Raw genomic sequence first — 22074 nt, 5'->3', positions numbered from 1 at the left:
GGGACTGCTAAGAGTTGAAGAACAACAGGTACCAATCGCCACAGCAACAGTACACCGTCGGCAATACCGCACAGACAGAGACTCTGTGGTTCCCGTCCATGAGATGATTCGTAAACTGGAGAGCCAAGGGGTGGTCAGCAAGGCCCATTCACCTTTCAACAGCCCTATATGGCCAGTGCGTAAGTCCAACGGAGAATGGAGACTGACGGTGGATTACCGTGGCCTGAATGAAGTCACACCACCATTGAGTGCTGCTGTGCCGGACATGTTGGAACTTCAGTACGAGCTGGAGTCCAAAGCAGCGAAGTGGTACTCCACTATTGACATTGCCAACGCCTTCTTCTCCATTCCTTTGGCAGCAGAATGCAGGCCCCAGTTTGCTTTCACTTGGAGGGGTGTGCAATACACCTGGAACCGACTGCCCCAGGGGTGGAAGCACAGTCCCACCATTTGCCATGGACTGATCCAGACTGCACTGGAAAAGGGTGAGGCCCCAGAACATCTGCAATACATCGACGACATCATCGTGTGGGGAAACACAGCAAAGGAAGTATTTGAGAAAGGAGAGAAAATCATCCAGATTCTCCTGGAAGCTGGCTTTGCCATCAAAAGGAGCAAAGTCAAGGGACCTGCCCAAGAGATCCAGCTCCTGGGAGTAAAGTGGCAAGATGGACGACGTCAGATTCCCACCGAGGTCATCAACAAGATCACTGTGATGTCTCCACCGACCAGCAAGAAGGAAACACAAGCTTTCCTAGGCGCCATAGGTTTTTGGAGAATGCACATTCCTGAGTACAGCCAGATTGTGAGCCCTCTCTACCTGGTTACCCGCAAGAAGAACGATTTCCACTGGGGCCCTGAACAGCAGCAAGCCTTCGCCCAGATCAAACAGGAAATCGCTCATGCCGTAGCCCTTGGCCCAGTCAGGACAGGACCAGAGGTGAAGAACGTGCTCTACTCTGCAGCCGGGAGCCATGGTCTGTCCTGGAGCCTCTGGCAGAAGGTGCCTGGTGAGACTCGTGGTCGACCACTGGGATTCTGGAGCCGAAGCTACAGAAGATCTGAAGCCAACTACACTCCCACAGAGAAGGAAATCTTGGCCGCCTATGAAGGAGTCCAAGCTGCCTCAGAGGTAATCGGCACAGAGGCACAACTCCTCCTGGCACCCCGACTACCAGTGCTGGGGTGGATGTTCAAGGGAAAGGTTCCTGCCACGCATCACGCCACCGACACCACATGGAGCAAATGGATTGCTCTCATCACACAGCGTGCCCGTATTGGAAACCCGAATCGCCCTGGGATTCTGGAAATTATAACAAACTGGCCTGAAGGTGAGACTTTTGGATTATCTTCTGAAGAAGAGGAAGAGCAAGTGACTCGTGCTGAGGAAGCCCCACCATATAATGAGCTACCGGAGACTGAAAGACGTTATGCCCTCTTCACTGATGGTTCCTGCCGAATTGTAGGCACTAACAGGAAGTGGAAAGCTGCAGTATGGAGCCCCACACGACGAGTTGCACAAGCTACCGAGGGACAAGGTGGATCGAGTCAGGTTGCAGAACTTAAAGCCGTCCAGCTGGCTTTGGATATTGGTGAACGAGAGAAGTGGCCGAGGCTCTATCTCTACACCGACTCGTGGATGGTAGCTAATGCTCTGTGGGGATGGCTGGTTCGCTGGAGAAAAGCCAACTGGCAGCGCAGAGGGAAACCCATCTGGGCCGCTGAGATTTGGCAGGACATCGCCGCCCGAGTAGAGAAGCTGACCGTGAAGGTTCGACATGTGGATGTGCACGTACCCAAGAGTCGGGCTAATGAAGAACATCGCAACAACGAGCAGGTGGACCGAGCTGCCAAGGTGAAAGTATCACAGGTGGATCTGGACTGGCAGCACAAGGGAGAACTATTCCTAGCTCGTTGGGCCCATGATGCCTCTGGTCATCAGGGCAGAGATGCAACATACCGATGGGCCCGTGACCAAGGGGTGGACCTTACCATGGACAGCATCTCACAGGTCATCCACAGTTGTGAGACCTGTGCTGCAATCAAACAGGCCAAGCGGGTGAAGCCTCTGTGGTACGGTGGACGATGGTCAAAGTACAAGTATGGGGAAGCCTGGCAAGTTGATTACATCACCCTTCCCCAAACCCGCCAAGGCAAGCACTACGTGTTGACCATGGTTGAAGCAACCACTGGATGGCTGGAGACCTACCCTGTGCCTCATGCTACAGCCCGGAACACCATCTTGGGCCTGGAAAAGCAAGTCCTGTGGAGACATGGCACCCCCGACAGGATCGAGTCAGACAACGGGACTCATTTTAAGAACAGCCTCATCAAAACCTGGGCCAGAGAACATGGTATCGAATGGATATATCACATTCCTTATCATGCACCAGCTGCCGGAAAAGTTGAACGCTGCAATGGACTACTTAAAACCACCCTAAAGGCACTTGGTGGGGGGACCTTCAAAAATTGGGAAGTGAACTTAGCGAAGGCTACCTGGATGGTCAATACCCGAGGGTCCATCAATCGAGCTGGTCCTGCCGAGTCTGAACCCTTGCACACAGTGGATGGAGATGGAGTCCCTGTGGTACACCTGAGAGGTATTTTAGGAAAGACTGTTTGGATTAATCCTACCTCAGGCAAAGGCAAACCCATCCGTGGGATTGTCTTTGCTCAAGGACCTGGTTGCACTTGGTGGGTAATGCAAAAAGATGGGGAAACCCGTTGTGTACCACAGGGAGACCTAATCTTAGGTGAGAACGGTGTGTAGGGTTTCATTGTATATATATATATATATATGTATGTGTGTTTAGAGTTTAAGAAGGTATTGATTTGGGATGATGTAGATGGTAATAGAATAAGGGGTGGATAATGTCCTGGGTTGAGGTGTATTCTATTACCATCCTCATGAGCTGTTGAAATCAGGTGGGGCAGTGTTTCCTTGCCTCCTCCCCCCAGACTATTGTGAGGAATGAGACAACTCTTTTTAGAAATTAAAACAATTTATTAAAACAGAAAAATTGAAAAATTGCAAAAAAAAAAAAAAAACTAACAAAATATAAAAATTTGGGATCCAGATGGCTCGAGAGATATGCCCCAGGAGCGCAGGGATTCAGGAGCTTTAGGCTTAAGACAGCTCTGAACCTCAGGTAGAGAAAAAAAATAAACTTGCAGTTTAGGCTGGTCAAAAAGAAATCTATTTCTAAAAAGCCCCTAGAAAGGGGTAGGCTTCTCCAGCACTGCCTTAGCAAGCTGGAGAGGAAGGGACAATGAGACTGACCACGTGTCTTTTTCTTCCTTTTATAGCTTTTGCTCCGCCCACAGTCCGCCCACAGTCCGCCCACAGTCCACCCCCCTGGTTCAAGGCGGTTGGTGTTTTCCCCTTGACAGACCACCTCTGTCCACCAATGGCTCCTCCTGGTCAGAGGGGTGATATCAGTTGAGATAAGGGTCATGTGCTTATGGGGGGCTGGGCTGTTTGTTGCAACCGGGGTTTTTAAAATCTGCCTTGAAACCAAGATACAAGTAAAACATAAAAATACATCCAACACATCTTAAAACACTTGTAAAGGTATACAGTAAACACAGGAAGACCATAAAAACTTGATTAGTGTACCTGAACTGATGGATTGATTTTAACATTCAATTTAAAAATATTAAGCTCAAATTAATTAAAGCACTTAATATGCAAAGACCAAGCACAAATAGGGATTTCATGTATGACAAGTCCCCCCTTTTTCTCTTATGTTCACATCTTTGGTCTTTGCATTTAAGTGGAGGTGGATAACTCTTCAGGGATAGATTCAAGCTCTTTAAAACTGTCCCACACTTGCTGGGCAATTTTTCTCTCCTTTCTAGTTTTCTTATTGTTACTATTATTGATATGCATAATCTTTTGAGTGAATGGTGGACGCTGCTGTTGTCCTTGAAGATCCTGGATCAGTGGCATGCTTTGGACGACAGTGGTGATTAGACGGATGAAACAAGGGATTAAACAAGGGAGAAAAATAAGTCCTGTAAGGGAAAGTCCAACAATAATTAAAGCTTTCTTCCACCATTGTCCTTGGAAAATATTTTCCCACCATTCAGAAGTGATCAAGGGCTGCCATTTCTGCACTGGAACATGGGCTAGTTTCCTGATGTTTTGGGTAATCTTGGTGATGGCTTCGCCGTGATCATCAATATGGATGCAGCAGTCTGAGGTGTTAAACTTGCCACATACTCCACCTTCTTCAGCTAGTAAATAGTCTAATGCCAGCCTATTTTGGTACACGGCTGCTCGAGTTTGCCCTTGCTGTGTGTTAAGTAGTTCAAGAGCAAGAGAGGTCTCATTAGTGATTACCTCAATTAGTGCTTGCAGTCTGATGATCCGGTTTAGCATGTAGATGGGAGTTCGGTACCCCCAGCTCCCATCCTGTGCCCATGTTGCAGGTCCATAAGTCTCTAGGATCCTCTCAGGTGGCCACTCTTCTTCTCCCCATCTCTGGGTCCCTCCTATTACATGTCTCTTAGTACGGAAAAGTTCATCATAAAGGGAGATTCCAAGGTGGGCTCCAGCGTTTTCAGCAAGTAGGAAGAAGTTTGGTTGAATGGCTCCAAGAGTGCAGCTCCCTTTCCAGCGAGGTGGTAAGTTGGAATAAGCTCGGTTACCACAGATCCAGTAGAGGTCTTGTGGTGCTTCCCAGAAGTGGGGTTGTATACTTGCTGCTGTAATCCAGTACTTGGAAATTTGTGGCAGGACAGAATATGGATTTCCTTGATCCCAGCACTGCCAGAGTTTTTTAACAGGATTCAAAATGCAATTTTTGTTTTTAACCTTTTCTGCAGACCAGAATACATCTGGTTCTTGAGGTATCCACCAATGTTTTTGCCCATCAGTTACCAGGTACCTTTTGCATATTGTCTCACCAACTTCTTTTAAAAATTTTCTTCCTTTCCTCCAGATGCATTCTTCTCCAATAACAGTATTGCTTAGCAGCCAGGTTTCATTGTCATGTCGGGTTGTGGGGGAGAGATTACTCAGTCGGAGTAAATCGGGGGGTCCAAGACTGACTCCCCGCCAAGGCCAACTCTCCGATTCTAAAGTTCCTCCGCACACCCAGCAATTTGTTAAATTTAGCTGTTGTCCAATCCTTTCTGCCAGGTCAATAAACAAGTTTTTCCTTGACATCAAAGGATTGTTTTCTTTTTGTTTTTCCTTTTCTTCTATGACCACCTCTTGGATCAGGTCAGTGTCATAGGTCTTTCTTTTTAACAAATCTTCTGTCTTGGTTATGTATCTAAAATTGAAACAGAGCCAATCGTCTTGGGAGGGGCACTCTCCCTTCTACTTATGTATTTGGGTGCCAATGTTTTTGCCAATCCAGTACTTGTGACCTTTTTCTGAGCAGATACTCAACCTTGTTATGTTATAACAAGATGGATTAACATAAGTATGTGCTCGGAAAAAGTGTCGAATTTGAAATGAGCCTCCTTCTGCCTGGTACACAGTCTTGTAACATCTGTTACAGCGGCTGTCGGCTGCTTGTGTAAAGGGAGGCCAGAGGACCCAGAGACAGATGACACTTAGTAGCAGGATGTTGCTCACTTTCCCCTTTTGGCATACCCGAGAGGAGCTGTCAGCATTTGGGTTGCCTCTGCTGGTGGGGGTTGTCATCTTTGCTTCTTTCGTCCTTTCTTTAGGCATCTCACCTTCAGATGGTTCTTCAGTGACCTCAGGCTTCTGGAAACTCATGGTTATTTTAGGGTTGGCCTTGTCAAAGATTAGAGTTATTGTGCCCATAATTTTGGAGTCTGATTGGACTGTTATTGGAAGAGAATGCTGGCTTCAAATGGAGCCTTACTATACAGTTGATGTGACAATATGGTTGTGTGAAGGCAGAATCTGTAAAAGGGAATAACAAAGAACAGAATTAACAGCAAAATATTTTCAACTTAGTTTAACAACTTGTAGCTAGCACTTATTACTGAGGTATAACTGGGGAAGAACTGGGAGTACAGGATTTTATTAACTTGGAGTGAGGGATGCTGAGTGGAGCTTTCAAACAGGGTGTTTAGTTTGATGGTTTGTCTGGAGGTTTCTTCTCTTCAATTGGTGGTGCCACTGGACCCTTCACCCTCTTGACATGCGTCCAGCCCTTTTCAAATGTCCGGACAGCTGTTTCAGTGGTTAGCTGGACCTGAAATGGACCTTCCCAGGATGGGGTTAATGACTTTTCTTTCCAGGATTTTATTAACACCCAGTCACCTGGATTGATGTGATGTAGATTAAAATCAAGTGGGGGAGTTTGTGGTAGAAAACCTCTTTCCCTTAGCAACTCTAGATTTTTGGCAATTATCTGTACATATTGTTGTACATTGGTGTTTCCACACTCTTTCACATTCAATTCTTGTGGTGTAGCAAGGTAGGGTAATCCATACAACATCTCATATGGTGAACAACCCAAATCAGATCTTGGCTGTGTCCTGATTCTAAGAAGAGCAAGTGGAAGGCATTTTACCCAGGTCCATTTTGTTTCCAGCATTAATTTTGTGAGGGTGTTCTTGATTGTCTGGTTCATCCGTTCCACTCTCCCAGAGCTCTGTGGATGCCACGGGGTGTGTAATCTCCAATTTGTTCCTAATTGCTGAGCCAATTGTTGTACAATTTGGGAGGTAAAATGAGTACCTCGATCTGAATCTATGCGGTGGACTATCCCATAACGGGGGATAATTTGCTCGAGGATCACCTTACTCACTGTCTGGGCTGTTGCATTGACAGTTGGAATAGCTTCCACCCAGTGGGTAAGGTGATCAACGATTACCAACAGGTATTTCCACCTCTGGACAGGAGGCATTTCTGTAAAGTCAATTTGAATGTTTTGGAAAGGTCTGATTGCTAATTCAATTCCTCCGCCCGTGTTCTTTTTCATTACCTTTTTGTTAACTTTTTGACAGATTACACAGTCCCGGGTTATTTGGTTGGCTATTTCATAAACACCAGTGCATCCAAAGGTTCTGAGATAGTGATCCGCCAGAGCCTTTGAACCCCAATGATTGCTTTGGTGAATATTTTGTAGAATTTCTCGGGTTAAATTTTTGTTTAAAATTTGGCGTTTATCTGGTAAATACCAGCGGCCTTGAGAATCCTCATTGGCACCAATTAAAACTAATTTCTGTTTTTCCTGATCAGTAAAAATGGGCGTGGGTAAAATGTTAGTTTGTGGAATAGTGTCAGATGTGGTGGTGTTAGTTGGAAGTTGGTTTACTTCCATCACTTTTACCTCTTCTTCCACTGCTGCTTCTTTTGCTGCCAAGTCTGCTAGGTTGTTCCCCCGAGCTTCTTTTGTGGTTCCCGATTGATGACCTGGAATATGCACCACTGAGATCACCTGAGGCAGTTGCAGTGCTTTTAGAATTTTTAGGATCAATTCCTTATGTAGGATATCTTTCCCTTTGGTGTTTAGGAACCCCCTTTCGGACCAGATTTTTCCAAAGGTGTGGACTACGCCATAAGCGTATCTGGAGTCAGTGTAAATGGTCCCGATGCTTCCTGCTAGTCGGTGGAGTGCTTTTTCTAGGGCATAGAGCTCACAGACCTGAGCTGACCAGGTTGGTGGCAATCTGCCCTTTTCTAGCACACACATTTGGTGTCCATCGACCACTGAATAGCCAGAGCATCGCTTTCCACCCACCACTCGAGATGACCCGTCAATGAAGAGGATTTCCCCTTCATTGAGGGGACAGTCCACCAGGTCCTCTCTGACTTTTGTTTGGATGTCAATTATCTCAATGCAATTGTGTTCAATTTCTTTTTCTGATGGGGTCCCATAAAGGAATTGAGCTGGATTTTGGTGTGTACACACAACTAACCTCAGGTGGTCTGAGTGCATGAGAATGGCTTCATATTTGACTATTCTTGGGTCAGTTAACCACTCTGCAGCCCTGTGAGCTAAAATGGTTTTGATTGAGTGTGGTGTATGCACTGTCAAGTCTCCACCAAAAATGAGTTTTTGACTCTCCGAGACCAGAACAGCTGCTGCGGCGATGGACTGGATGCAGACGGGCCATCCTCTGGACACTGGATCTAGTAATTTGGAAAGAAAAGCAACCGGCTTCCTGACTCCTCCCCACTCCTGGGTCAAGACGCCATAGGCAACTCCCTTCTCCACATTAACAAATAGATCGAAGGGTTTTTCTAGTGAAGGAAGGCTTAAAACAGGTGCTTTTGTTAATTTCTCTTTCAGATTTTGTAATTTTTGTGTGTCTGAATTAGTCCAATTAAAAGGTTCTTCTTCTATTAGTTTTTCATATAAAAATTTGGCAGATTGTGAATACTGATCAATCCACAGTCTGCAGTATCCAAATAGGCCTAATAATTGCCGGATTTCTCGTTTTGAAGTTGGAGGTGGTAGATTTAGGATTCCTTCTACTCTTTCAGCACTGAGTTTTTTTGTGCCATGGCCAATTAGATGTCCCAAATACTTCACCTCCTGTAGCACAAATTGTAATTTAGGTTTTGACACCCTCAGCCCGTTCCTCCCTAGAAAATTCAGTAACTTAATTGTAGCAGTTCTTACCGTAGACTCCTGTTCCCCAGAGAGGAGCAGGTCGTCTACGTACTGAGTTACCTGAATCCCTTCGGGTGGAGAAAAGGAACTTAGCAAATCTTCTAGCGCTTGGCCAAAGAGTGTGGGTGCCTCGGTGTACCCTTGAGGCAGGCGAGTCCAGCGCAGCTGCTGCCTCCGTCCAGTGTCTGGATCCTCCCAGGTAAATGCAAAGATGTCTCTGCAATGAGAATCTAGAGGACATGACCAGAAAGCATCTTTAAGGTCAATAACAGAGAACCAGGCATGTGCTGGGGGTACCCGACTCAGGAGTGTATAGGGGTCCTGCACCAGTGGGTACCTGGTTTGGACTCTCTTATTGACCTCACGCAGATCTTGTACAAGCCGGAATGACTTATCTGGTTTCTGGACAGCCAAAATTGGAGTGTTGTAACTGGATTTGCAGGTCTCAAGAATTCCATCTTGTAATAAGTCCATGATAACAGGCTTCAGGCCCTTTCTTTTGTCCTTGGAGAGGGGATATTGTGGTACACGTACTGGCTGGCTATTTGGGAGCAACTCAATTGTTAGAGGTGTGATGTCCATTTTTCCCCGGTTGCCAGGTTTGGCCCACACCACCGGGTCAATGTGTTGCTCATCTACTAAAGATAAAACAAACAATTTAGTGGTCATTTTTCCACCCTGCGGTACCACCCCAACCCTCAGAGGTATTTGGAAGTCACGTCCTAAAAGATTGATCCCAGCTTGAGGTAGGTATAGCACATCCCCTGTATGGGTACGTCCTTGTATGGAAAGGATTACATTTTTAATTACAGGAACAGCAAAGCTTTCACCATTAGCACCATATATATCTAATGTATCTTGAGAAATAAAACATCCTGGAGGTGTTTTAGTGACACAGGTTCTTTCAGCACCTGTGTCCACTAAAAACTCCACTTGTTGTCTCTGGGGTCCAGCTTCTAATTTTATCAAGGGCTCTTTAAGATGTTTTTGCCCCAGAGAATAAAGCCCCTGACCCCTTCAGTTGTTCAAAATTTGTCCCTCCATTTGAAGGACTCCTTGATCTCTCTGCTTTTTAAAACAGTACCACTGCCCGTGGCCTGGTTTATTACAGTATGTGCAAATTAACCTCTCAGGTCTTTGAACAATTGGGGTAGATTGTTTATTGCAAACACAAACCTGTGGCTGTTGTTGAGGGCAGATTTGGGTTTGCTGTTGTGGGATGCCCCTTTGTGAAGTTCTTTGTGTAGGAGGGTTGTGGATTGGAGCATTAGTACTGTTATTCATTATTCGGCTTTTAGCCTTCATCCTCTCTTCATCCCTCCTAACAAAGACTTTTTGGGCTTCCTCCAGTAATTCATCTAGTTCCCTCTCTGGCCATTTCTCCAATTTTTCCAATTTTTTCCTGATGTCAGGCCAGGAGTGAAGCACAAAATGTACCTTTAGCATAGTTTTGCCTCCCTCACTGTCTAAGTCAATGACAGAATAAAGTTGAATGTTATTCCTTAACCGAGCCATCCAAGCTGTTGGGGACTCATCCTTTTCCTGTTCCCCACAAAATGCTTTTTTCATATTATTAACTCGAGGAACAGCTTCTCTAATCCCTTTTATAATTAAATTTCTGTAGTCCTTCATGTTCCTCCTGCCCTCTTCTGAATTTGGGTTCCATTCAGGGTCTGTCAGTGGTAATTTTTGTTCTCCAATTGGGCCCTGATTAGAATTATTTTCTCTGTCCCAGACTGTCACTCCTGCAGCTCTAATCAATTTTCTTTCCTCAATGGTGAATAAGGAGTGAAGGATGGATTGTATCTCTCCCCAATTATAAATATTAGGGCCGAGGAATTGATCAAATTGGTCAGCTAGACCAATGGGGTCAGCCATCAGGCTTTTCATTTCTTTTTTAAATTCCCGTACCTCAGATGAAGCTAGAGGTACAACTACATAACCAATTCCTCCTTGAGCATTTCCCATGGGTACCTCCCTAAGAGGTAAAATTTTAGACTCATGGGGAGTGCTCAGGCAGGTGGGACAGTCAGGTGTTTTAAATGATTTCTTTCTAGTGCAAGATGCTGGGCCATCCTGGCTAGAAGAAATCCTTTGTCCGGTTGTCTTTTTGTGAGAGCAGGAAGGAACAGAATTTTCTTTTTCACTTTCATTCTCATTTTCTGAGTCCCTTTCGATTGGGTGGCTTGATGAAGGAAGGACCCTTTCTTGTTCAATTTGGACCCTCCTTTCTGGAGGAGTTACTGGAGGAAGGTAGTCTAGGGGGTCCCACTTTGGTTTATTTAATTTAGGTTTTTGTTTTTCTTTCTGTTTGTGTTCTTCTGCAATGGAAAAAATTTGGTTTGAATTTTTATTAAGTCCAATTGAATTAGATTTAGTTTCCTCTTCCAATTCTATTTTTTTGCTTTGGTCTTCATTTTGTTTTTGCCAATAATTTAACCAAATTTTAGCATAGTCTAATTCATCAGAATGTTTTGGAGCTTTGTAATGTACATAAGAATGCAAAGCCTCACAAAGCCATTTTTCAGAAGACCCATACTTGGGCCATCTGAGACCATCTTTGTTAATTTTATGTTTTGGCCACTTAAAAACACAGTACCTAATCATTTGACACTGGTCTTTTTCTTTAGTTAAAAGATTTTCTTCCCACTTTAGGAGCATTTGCCCTAACGGACTGTCTGGGAAGATTTTGTATTTCTTCATTAGGTCTTTCTTTTTGCTATTCGCTTGTCCCATTTTGTTACTGGGAAGCAAACAAGTAGCTAGTGCAGAAGAAAAAAAATTTTTTTTTTTTTTTTTTTCTCTAATTAAATAAACCAAAGTATTGTATTATATAAAACAATTAAAATATTGCATAAGGAAATAATATTACAGAATAACCTAAATTCAATACACTATCACAATAAAAAAATGATAATAAAGTTATAAGCATAAAATACAATACAACTAATGTAGAGAAAAGCAAGCAGGGTTAGTAGATATATAAGGGAATAAATGATGGCGAATCTGTGGGAAAAAAATTAGATATGGCAGGCTGGTGAGAAACAAATATGTTGCAAGAAAAATTAATTTTAATTATAAAAAGAATAATTAGTGAATATTTAAATTGGTTAAAGTATAACTGAAATTTAGATAGTTTTATACATATATACTTAAAATTTAAGAAACAAGAGTTGTCTTTATTAGCAAAGGAGAGATAAATTTAAAATATTTATAACCAAATTAAAGGAAAAAGATTATAATGAATAACACAAACAGTAATTCAAAATATCAAAGTAGTGTCTTATGATTAAAGCAGATAAAGCAAATTACAACTACAATCCAATAACCCAAACACTCCAAACAAACAGGAAGTATAAAGGTGCTAGATAGCACTGACCACAAGAGTGCAGCTAAAACAAGTTCACACATGCACTTAAAACGGCAAAGGGGTGCAGTTCAAATTAAAAGGACACAAAATGGCGGCCGACCACGTGGCGGCCCGAAATTTCAAAATGGCGGCCGACCACGCGGCGGCGCGAAATTTCAAAATGGCCGCCGACCACGCGGCAGCCCGAAATTTCAAAATGGCCGCCGACCACGCGGCGAAAAGAAAAAGAGAGGGGTTTAAAATGAGGTTTCTCCTCAGTTCTAGACCCGAGGAGACTGAGACACTAATAAAAATGAATTTGGGGCTGCGCACACCCCTAAAACGTGGAAACCTCCCCCCAGAAAGGCTGATCACCACACTCGATCTTCCCCTCTGTGTCTCTAAAGGGGTGATCCCTCGTGGTGCCCTTAAAAATGAACCCTTTCAAGCACACTCACACACACACTGGGGGCGGCCAACCCCCCCACACACTCTCTCACAAAAGGAATTCCACTCGGAGGTTCCCCAAAAACTAATAGCCCTTAAAAAGGGTAAGTCCCTAACTAAGTTCCCTTTAAGAAGGGTTCAAGCCTTACCACAAGTCTTTCTCCACCGGAGGTGTCCTTTCTCTGCTGCAGTAATCCTTGTGGGAGCCCAGAAAATCCAAGGAGAAAAACCAAAAAAATCGCAAAAATTCAAAAATAGTAAAATTAACCAAAATACCTGGATTTTAGGGCAAAAATAGGATCCCGGAGAGCCCCCAAAAGAGTTGTGAGGAATGAGACAACTCTTTTTAGAAATTAAAACAATTTATTAAAACAGAAAAATTGAAAAATTGCAAAAAAAAAAAAAACTAACAAAATATAAAAATTTGGGATCCAGATGGCTCGAGAGATATGCCCCAGGAGCGCAGGGATTCAGGAGCTTTAGGCTTAAGACAGCTCTGAACCTCAGGTAGAGAAAAAAAATAAACTTGCAGTTTAGGCTGGTCAAAAAGAAATCTATTTCTAAAAAGCCCCTAGAAAGGGGTAGGCTTCTCCAGCACTGCCTTAGCAAGCTGGAGAGGAAGGGACAATGAGACTGACCACGTGTCTTTTTCTTCCTTTTATAGCTTTTGCTCCGCCCACAGTCCGCCCACAGTCCGCCCACAGTCCACCCCCCTGGTTCAAGGCGGTTGGTGTTTTCCCCTTGACAGACCACCTCTGTCCACCAATGGCTCCTCCTGGTCAGAGGGGTGATATCAGTTGAGATAAGGGTCATGTGCTTATGGGGGGCTGGGCTGTTTGTTGCAACTGGGGTTTTTTTAAAATCTGCCTTGAAACCAAGATACAAGTAAAACATAAAAATACATCCAACACATCTTAAAACACTTGTAAAGGTATACAGTAAACACAGGAAGACCATAAAAACTTGATTAGTGTACCTGAACTGATGGATTGATTTTAACATTCAATTTAAAAATATTAAGCTCAAATTAATTAAAGCACTTAATATGCAAAGACCAAGCACAAATAGGGATTTCATGTATGACACTATCTTTCTGTTAATGGCCCATCATTGTCCTGCCCCATGACTCAGAGATAACTCCCTCCGGACTATCTTCTGTTAACGAGCCTAATCAACACTTGGCCTCATGACTCATTACTCCATTGTGAGATGCTCCACCCAGAGGGAGGAACCAAGCATCCCATCGTGGATATAACTGGGACTCTGAGCACCAAAGACACTGGCTCCACTGGATTTCCAGAGGACAGGAGCTACACAGCCACCGCTGGACTTTCTGAGGAAGAGCAGACCCCTTCTACTACAGGATCACCACTTCAGAGGACTGCAGCCACCATTCCACCAGACTGCTACCACTACCCTGCCTAATAGGGACTCAGGTTGTATCTTGACTCTGTCAGTGTTTTCTTTTACTTTCTGTTCCTTTTCTTTAATTTCCATTAAATTGTTATTCTGACTTGGTACCTCTCACTGGTTTGTTTTCAAACTAGTACAGGAAGTGTCGATGGGTCCTTTGGTAATCGCATAGTTCTGGATCAGTTCCCGCCGTGTGGAGCCATTTTTACGCAGAAGTCAGTGTATTCACACAGCACAGATTGTTGTGTTTTCCTGTGTATCAATTTCTGTGTAAACCTGCATCCCGTGGTACAGTTTTATCGATGTATGAATTTCTGTGTAAAGCTGCGTGGCCTTGTAGAGTTTGGTTCAGGCTCTGTGGGTGTTGAGAGAGTGCGATGGATGTTTGGCTTTCTCTCCAGACGTGTATCTGTACAGGTACCACCGTGTGACCCATCAGACATTTAACTGTGTGAACCAAAAGGGATCTTTGTATCTTTCCATATGGAGAGCAGAGATGGAACAATCTGCAGGAAGCTCGTAACAGAATGTTGGGATTTTGGGAGTTCTCCTGGGGTTTTTTTCTGTTAAAGGAATTTGCCCCATACATGTTGCCACGGGGACAAATTACTGGGTGCTTAAGAAAAACAAAAGCCCTGGCCATAGACAGAGGGGTGCATCTTGCTACTCTTTTTTTCACCTGGCTGTGTGGGCAGTCAGTCCCTGGCGTTTTGGATGACGGAGAGAGAGGCTGCTTCTTCGGCTGCTTTCCTTCTACCGGAGAGACCCCGGGATTCCCAAGCCCGCCTTCCCTGCCCCACTGGGAGCCAGGCTGTGGCTGCCCTTCCCCTGCCATTGCTTCAAGCCTTCGCTGCCCTGTAGCCCCGCTCTCCCTGCCTGCCGAGACCTCCGGGGGTTCCCACCACAGCTCAGGAATTTTGATACATCTCGTCTGAAACCCAGGATTTGTGCTCATCCCTGCCATTCCAGCCTGCCATTCCAGCTTGCCATTCCAGCCTGCCATTCCAGGCTGCTGTTCCCGAGGGTCCGGCCAGACACCGGGATCGGCTGTCCAGGGGGTTTTTGAAATCTTTGTTCCATCCCTTCCCCGGGATCCCAGGCCGCCAGTGCCGCGTGCTCCCTGAGCTCGCTCCGGAGCGCCCCCTGCAGCCGCGGGGGAACCATCGCACCTGCCCTGCTCACCGGGAGCCGCCAGCGCCCCTGCCGGCTGCGAGCGGAACTGCACCCGAGGGGAAAGGGCCTGACAGCCGAGAAGGCTGGGACTGGGTTTGGGATTGTTTGCTGTTACTGCCATAGTTATTGCTGTTTGTTTGACTGGTTATACACATATAGATATATATTAGTAAAGAACTGTTATTCCTGTTCCTCATATCTTTGCCTATAAAGGTCCTTAATTTCAAAATTATAATGATTCAGAGGGAAGGGGGTTGCAATTTTTTTTTCTTCCATTTCAGTCTGCCTTCCTTGGCAGACACCTGTCTTTCAAACCAAGGCACTGGGAGCAATTGGGACCACAGTGGGGGCAAATACAATCATACAGGGAGTGACTGGGTTCATACTGGAAATGACTGGAGCCACACTGGACTCTTACTGAGAGTGAAAGCAACCACACTGGGTGTGAATGGGAGCCACTGGGACCATGCTGTGGGCAACTGGGATCTAATTGGGAGTGACTGGGACCATACTGAAAACAGTGGGACTGACTGTAAGCGACCGGGATGATGCTGGGAGTGACTGGGAACCACCACTGAGGCGGTGGCGGAGCTTGGAGGCGGCCCCAGAGCAGGTGGGAGCCGCGCTCGGTTCTGGCGGGGCTCGGGGCTGGCTGCAGGCGGAGGGGGCGGCAGGGGGCTGGGGCGGGTTCGTTGTGCCGTGTGGGCGCCGTGTTCACCCTGGCATGAGGGCGCTGCGGGAGCGGCTGCCCGCGCTCTCCTTGCCGCTGATGCCTCGGCAGGAGCCGGTGCCGGAGCAGCGCTGGCTCGTCCCGGCTGCTGTGGGTAGGACAGAGGTGGCTGCTCTGTCCCCGGGACTGTTCCTTGGAAGGTTCAGACTTCCCGATCCGCCCTCCAATATGCACACACCCGTTTTGTTTGTTTTAGTAGAACAAAGCAGTATTAATAACTCCATTGAGTCTTTGTTCTTCTTCTCTAAGTTCAGGAATTTCACATGGCCTTGGCTGAGCAGCAGTTCATGGCAATCAGTAACATTTTCTGGAAGTGATAGTTTCTTTCACTCCTTCCTACCTACAGCTCCCTGGCCCTATCTAAAGCAGATTCACGGGCTTGGCTTGTTTAAGTCACATTCACCTTATTCCTTTCTCCCGTCACTGCCGGAGCCCCTCCCCTGCTTGCGCTCGCAGGTGCCACCGAATGCGTGTCCCGGGATCGCATCTCCCCACCCGCAGCCTCCAGCGCCCGCCCTGTCCCGGGCTGGCCCTGGGCTGGCGACAGCGAGCCCGACAGAAACCAACGCCCGCGGGGCCACCGGCACCGGGGCTCAGAGCCGTGCAAGGGAAGCTTTGGTTTGCAGGGACAGAAGGGCCTGGGCTCCTCCCCTGCCCCGTTTGACTTGGTTTAGGATTCAATGTTTTGGCCGACGTAGAAGGGGGAAAAGGCGTGGTTTTTCTCCAGCACTGGGCGGGTTTTTGCCTCGCATGGAGCACTTGGGCCTTCCCCGGGCCCCCTCTGGCCTCTTGCAGAACCAGTGGCATTTCCCACCCCACGCGGTTTGTAAACAAGAGTCGGCTGCAGTCGAGAAGGCTCCAGGTGCCTCCTTCCAGGCTGACTCTGCCGATGCTGAGGCTGCTCTGGGCTCTGCCGGGGCTCTGCTGGGGCTCAGCTCTGGGCAAGGCTGGGCCCGCTCTCCCCTCGCATTGCTCCGGGCAGCTGAGTCACGGGGGAACAAGGAAGGGACATGTCAAGGGACTTGAGGTTTAACAGAGCTTTTATTCAAAAAACTGCCATAACTACCAGGCTGTCCTAACCACCATAACTAACTAGCAGTGCTAACTACCGTAACTATCCACTTGTCCTAACTACTATAACGAAAAGCTGGCCCCAGGTGCTTCAGGTCCTCCGCTGCTCCCTCAATTGCTTTGCTGCAGCGATCAGAGGGCTCAGGCTGGAGAGAGGCTTGGCTGATGATAAAAATGGGTGCTGCCCAAAGGATGAAAAAGAAAGAAATCAACTGTTACTTTCCCAAGTCAAGCTCCTCACAGGCTCTGTTGCATCAGGACAAAGGGGAATGGTTTGAAACTCAGGAGAGGGAAGCAGGCTCAGATTAGATCTGAGGCAGAATTTTTTTATCAGAAGCATGGGGAAACACTGGCAGAGGGTGCCCAGAGATGTGGGAGGTGCCTCCTCCCTGGAAACATCCAGGCTCAGGTCAGGCAGGGCTCTGGGCCACCTGATCTGCTTGAAGATGTCCCTGCTCCTTGCGGGGCACATGGTCCAGATGACCTGCAAAGGACCCTGCCAAGCCAAACCAGGCGAGGATTCTGCTGGCTTTGCATGTGAAAAGCAGCGAGACTGGACACTATTGGAGGGGGCCCCACGAGAAAACCCCCCCCTCGCGCTGCTCTTTCCCCTGCAGCCGCTTCGCATTCACCTGCAGCAGCTCCTGGGCAGACCAGCGCCGCTCCTCGTCCGGCTCCAGGCTGCACTCCAGGAAGTCCCGCAGCAGAGCCGACAGGCGCCTGGGCTCCTGCAGCTGCGGGGTCCCGTTCTGCCGGATCAGACAGCGAGCCTGCGCGGAAAGCAAACACTTCTGAAAAAGCTCTGCCAGCTTCCTTCACACCCACGAGTGCTCACAGCGACCCCGGTTTCTCAGCCCCAGTCTCCAGGGACACTTTCCTCCCTGGCAGAGATGCTGCTCAGAGCTCATTCTTCTATGCCAACCAAAAAAGCCAAACGCTGCTGCAGCCACAGCCATTCCAACATCCATATGATGGCTTAAGAGCCAACGTCATTGGCTGACTTTGTTAGTTGGAACCTCCATCAGAAATAGCCCATTTTGCTTCTCCAAATATGGACACCAGCTTTACAGGCCATTTGCAAGAGTCACTGTGGTCTGCCTGTGGTATTTCCAAGGATTCTTACATCAAATGCATCCCTGCAGTGCCACTGACACTCAAGTAAATGCATTCAAGATGTTCCATCCCAGAAACTGCCAGGCAAGGAACCCGAGGTTTGGGTTGCTGAAAGCTCAGCCTTGGTGACATGGAGAAAGTAGCTTGGGCTAGGAAAGAAATATGTTAGACTATGGGGATGTTAAACAATCATCTGCATGTTTTAGACAAGTTTCCCAGTGAGAAGAGTCAGGGGGAGTTCATCTCGCAGAACCTCTTTCAGAAACTCCTTCAGAAAACTTGTTGGGTTTGGGTGTGGGGTTTGGGGTTGGTCTGGGGTTTTCTGCAAGGTAAGATTAGAGCTGATGCTCTGGCTTCATGTTTTCAGGTCATCCTTGCAGACAGAAGAGCTGCAACAACTTAAAACCCAAAGCAATTTCTGGAGACTACAGAATATTTGTCTGTGCTCAGGCTCGAGTCCTCTGGGAATTCCCTTCCCGATGGGCAGAGCCCTCCGGCTGCTCCTCCCAGGGCGGTTCCCACTGTGCTCACAGGCCTCTGCAAACTCTGGGAAATTTGCCTCTTACCATGGCTGCCGTGTGCTCAAAGTAAGGAGGTTCTCCTTCCACCATCTCGATGGTCACAATGCCCAAGGACCAGATGTCCACCTTGGGGCCATAAGGAGAACTGCTCACAACCTCTGGGGCCATCCAGTGAGCAGTGCCCACCATGGAGCTGCACTGCTCCTGCTCAGGGCTGAGCTGAGCGCAGAGGCCAAAATCAGCTGAGGACAGAAACAAACACTGTCAAAGGCAGCTGGAATGAGGAAACCAAGCACAAAGATTGCCCACTCTCAGTCTGAGAATGCACTGCTGAATCCAGTTGGAAAAGTCCTCAGGGCTGTAGCCAAGGCAAGATGGAAGTGGACCCTTAAAGGAACCCTCAGCTTTCATGCAGTGGCTTTTAGTGATTCCCTTGAAGCTTCAGATTCCAACTCCCGCCCCTCTGCAAGGGCCACACCCAGAGCAAAGCCACTGCTGACACCCTGCTCCTCTCCTGAGCTCTCTGCATGGAGCAGCCGCTCTCAGCTGGCAGCAGGGGCCGGGCACCGCCACCAGCAGCACTTGTGGGGCTCTGGCCGTCACTGGGAAGCAGCCCCACACCCGCAGCCCGGGAGCACCGTGCCTGACCAGGAACACCCACCCAGCTTGACAGAGCCGTCCGTTGCCAGAAGGATGTTGGAGCTCTTCAGATCTCTGTGGATCACCCGGTTTGAGTGGAGGAAATCCAGGCCCTGCAGACACTGAGAGAGAGCAAGAAACACGAGGGTGGAAATCCATGGCCGGAATACACAATCCCACAAGAAAGGACAGTTTAGAATTCTGCCAGCAGCAGCTTTGCTGTGCCAGGCCAGGAGTGCAGTGCAGACAAGCTCCGGGCAAATGGTTCAAGGCAAAGCTGAGAACAGCAAATCAAATCAAAAAAGACAGAGAGTCCCACAACAGCAGGAAAGAGGACAAGAGCAGAGTGGAAGTGCAGTGACACTGGCAGGCCGTTCACTTCAGAGGCTCTTTCTTCTGCAGCTCATAAAAATAACACAGAAACAAAGCTCTGAGCATGGAGCCACTCCTGTTCTCAGGCCCTGCTTGGAAGGAGCATTGTGTCCAAGCCATGGGAAGCACGAGCAGGATCCCTCACCTCCCGACTGACAGCTGCCATCTCTCCTTCAGCCATGTGTGTCTGTCTGACAATGTCCTTCAAAGTTCCTCCATCCATGTATTCCATCACCAGCCAGAGATCTTCATCAACAAGGAAGCTGGAAGAGGCAAACAATGGCATGGAGATGAACATGCACTGCTCAATTCCCTGATGGAAATGCCTTGAGTGGAGTTTTGTTTCCAGGTCACTTGTAAATGAGGACAGAATCCGATGCAGAGACATTCCTGCCAGGCTGCACTGTCCTTGGGATCTGCACAGTCTAAAGGAGAAGGAGACGCCTGTGGGAAAGGAGAGGCCTTAGATGGCAAGTAGGTGAAAAATGCAGTTTAGCAGCAGCCCAGATCAATGCTGAACCACAACACTTGCCCCCAGCTGGTTCAGCATCTGAACTCAGCACTTCCACTCTGTGAGAAGCTCTTCCCACACTCCCCACACTCGTAGGGCCTCTCCCCTGTGTGGATTCTCTGGTGGAAAATCAGTCAGGAGTTCCACCTGAAGCCCTTCCCACATTTTGAGCACTTGTAGGGCTTGTCCCCATTGTGAAGCTGTTCATGGACCCCCAGCTCCAAGCTCTGGCTGGATCTCCGGCCGCCTTCCTCCTTGGACCTCCTTGGGCTGTGTTTGCAGCCCCTCCTCGTGCAGCATCTCTGGGGCTTTTCCTCCCCCTTAGATTCCTGCCCCGTGGAGCCACTCAAAACGGCCTCTCCCACCAGGTTCTGCCACAGGGATTTGTCCTCTCTGGGCTCCGTGCTCAGCTCCCTGTCTGGGGGAGGAAGGACAAGGAGAGGATGGGATTTGCCTCCGTGCCACAGGGAAGGGGAAGGAGATCCCCCCCAGTCTATCCCCGGCAGGACAGCGTCGGCAGCAGGGTTGTCCTGCAGCCGGGGTGATGCTGGGCTGGGAGATGGAGCAGGAGAGAGGGGGAAAGGGGCAGTGACTTCCTCCTCACCTGCCTGGGGCTCCCGGGGCATCTTCCTCTTCTTCGCGGCCTCCTCCTCCTCCATCCGGCCACGGGTTGGCAATGGGAAATCCTGCTCTGGGGGAAAACAAGGCCTGAGCGCCCTGGGTTTGGTGGTTCCGCTGCCCGAGCCCAGCTCGAGAAGTCGCCGCTCCTTTCAGTGCCGAGGGGCCCGGACCCCACTCATCTCCAGCCTCCCCCACCCCTCCAGGCTGCAGGGGGTCCCCCGGCTCCGGAATCGCCCCCCTCCGCTCTCCCTACTCCGGGGCTCCCGCGTTCCCCCCCGGCTCTCCCGGGGATCCCCAAAACCGATATCGCCCCAACACCCCCCGCCAAGGGGCATTTGCGGCTCAGCTTTGGGGTCCTGCAAGCTCTGAACATCGCCTGCCCCGCAAAAAACCCTCCCGGAGACCCCCGATGGGTTTGGGGCGAGCTCCCCCTCCCCGCTCACCTCGGGATGCGGGGGGGCGATGCTGCCGGAGCCGGGGGAGCTGCGGCCTCAGCGGGCGGGCGGGGGAACCGCGCGCTTCTGCTGCTGCTCCTCCTCTTCCTCCTCCTCCTTTTCCTGCTCCTCCTCTTCCTCCTCCTCCTCCTCTCTCCCTCCTCTTCCTCCGGCTGCCCCTCTGCTCCCGCCCCGGCCCGGGCAGGTTCCGACACCCCAAAGCAGCCGCGCTGTGCCCTGGGGGGGTTCCCAAAGCGGCCCCGCCCCGCGCGGCACTGGGACCGATACTGAGAGCAGCGGGAAGGAACTGGGAGCACGATCCCTCCCAGTACGGCACTTACTGGGAGCACTGGGAGGCGACAGCGACTGGCGGCGGCTGCAGCCGGTGCTGGGCGTGGCCAGGATGAGGGCGGGGTTATGCAAAATGCAAGGGGAATACCGCGGTGTGATTGGTGGGCATGGATGGGCGTGGCTATGGAAATAGCGGAACGTTTCCCGCCGTGCGTTTGCTGGAGGTGGGCGTGGTTATGTAAAATAGGTGGGCCCTGCTCGGTGTGGCGTCAGTGCTCGTGGGCGTGGCCATGCAAATCACGCTGTCATTGCCCAGTGGTTTGTCGTTCTGGTGGGCGGGGTTATGCAAATAAGAAGGCCGGTCCGCATTTAGTTGTTGGACGTGGTGTCCGGTGTCCGGTCCCGGAGCGTGGAGCCCGGTTCGGGGGGTGTCCGGTGTCCGGTCCCGGAGCGCGGAGCCCGGTACGGGGGGTGTCCGGTGTCCGGTCCCGGAGCGCGGAGCCCGGTTCGGGGGGTGTCCGGTGTCCGGTCCCAGAGCGCGGAGCCCGGTTCGGGGGGTGTCCGGTGTCCGGTCCCGGAGCGCGGAGCCCGGTTCGGGGGTGTCCGGTGTCCGGTCCCAGAGCGCGGAGCCCGGTCCAGGGGGTGTCCGGTCGCGGAGCGCAGAGCTCGCTCTGGTCACTCGAGGAGGGGAAGTTTTGGGGTCCCCAGAGTCCCCTGGGGTGGGTAGGGAGGGATTTAGGGTCCCCAGGAGAGGGGGCCGCCCCCCGAGCTCCCCCCACACTTTGTGCTGTCTCCAAGAATGCCCCCAAATCTCCTCCCATCATAGGGGCGCGGACCCCC

General features: G+C 49.2%; 2 protein-coding genes across 2 annotated transcripts in view; both read right to left on the bottom strand.

Moving 5' to 3' along the window:
- Nucleotides 1–14347, bottom strand: part of LOC138102420 (zinc finger protein 436-like) — a gene marked incomplete at its 3' end in the record, with an annotated part of 47520 nt that extends 33173 nt beyond the window's left edge. Inside the window, exons 1-2 of the mRNA XM_069000131.1 lie at nt 14339–14347; nt 9309–9557 (exon numbers count right to left, since the gene is read on the bottom strand). Coding sequence (XP_068856232.1) covers nt 9309–9557; nt 14339–14347 — 258 coding nt within the window. The remainder of the gene's footprint in view (nt 1–9308; nt 9558–14338) is intronic.
- A 2476-nt stretch (nt 14348–16823) lies between these two features.
- On the bottom strand, nt 16824–21335 carry LOC138102419 (serine/threonine-protein kinase PAK 3-like). Its single transcript, XM_069000129.1, has 7 exons — nt 21285–21335; nt 20493–20579; nt 19523–19640; nt 19028–19127; nt 18412–18608; nt 17365–17502; nt 16824–16913 (listed from the first exon to the last, which is right to left on the bottom strand). The coding sequence occupies exons 3-7, from the start codon at nt 19607–19609 to the stop codon at nt 16824–16826; spliced, it is 612 nt and encodes a 203-aa protein (XP_068856230.1). The 5' UTR covers nt 19610–19640; nt 20493–20579; nt 21285–21335.
- Between the last annotated feature and the right edge of the window lie 739 nt (nt 21336–22074).

Source organism: Aphelocoma coerulescens, unplaced genomic scaffold (genome assembly GCF_041296385.1).
Source record: "Aphelocoma coerulescens isolate FSJ_1873_10779 unplaced genomic scaffold, UR_Acoe_1.0 HiC_scaffold_75, whole genome shotgun sequence".
NCBI classification, from domain to species: domain Eukaryota; kingdom Metazoa; phylum Chordata; class Aves; order Passeriformes; family Corvidae; genus Aphelocoma; species Aphelocoma coerulescens.
This window is presented reverse-complemented; position numbering and strand designations above follow the sequence as displayed.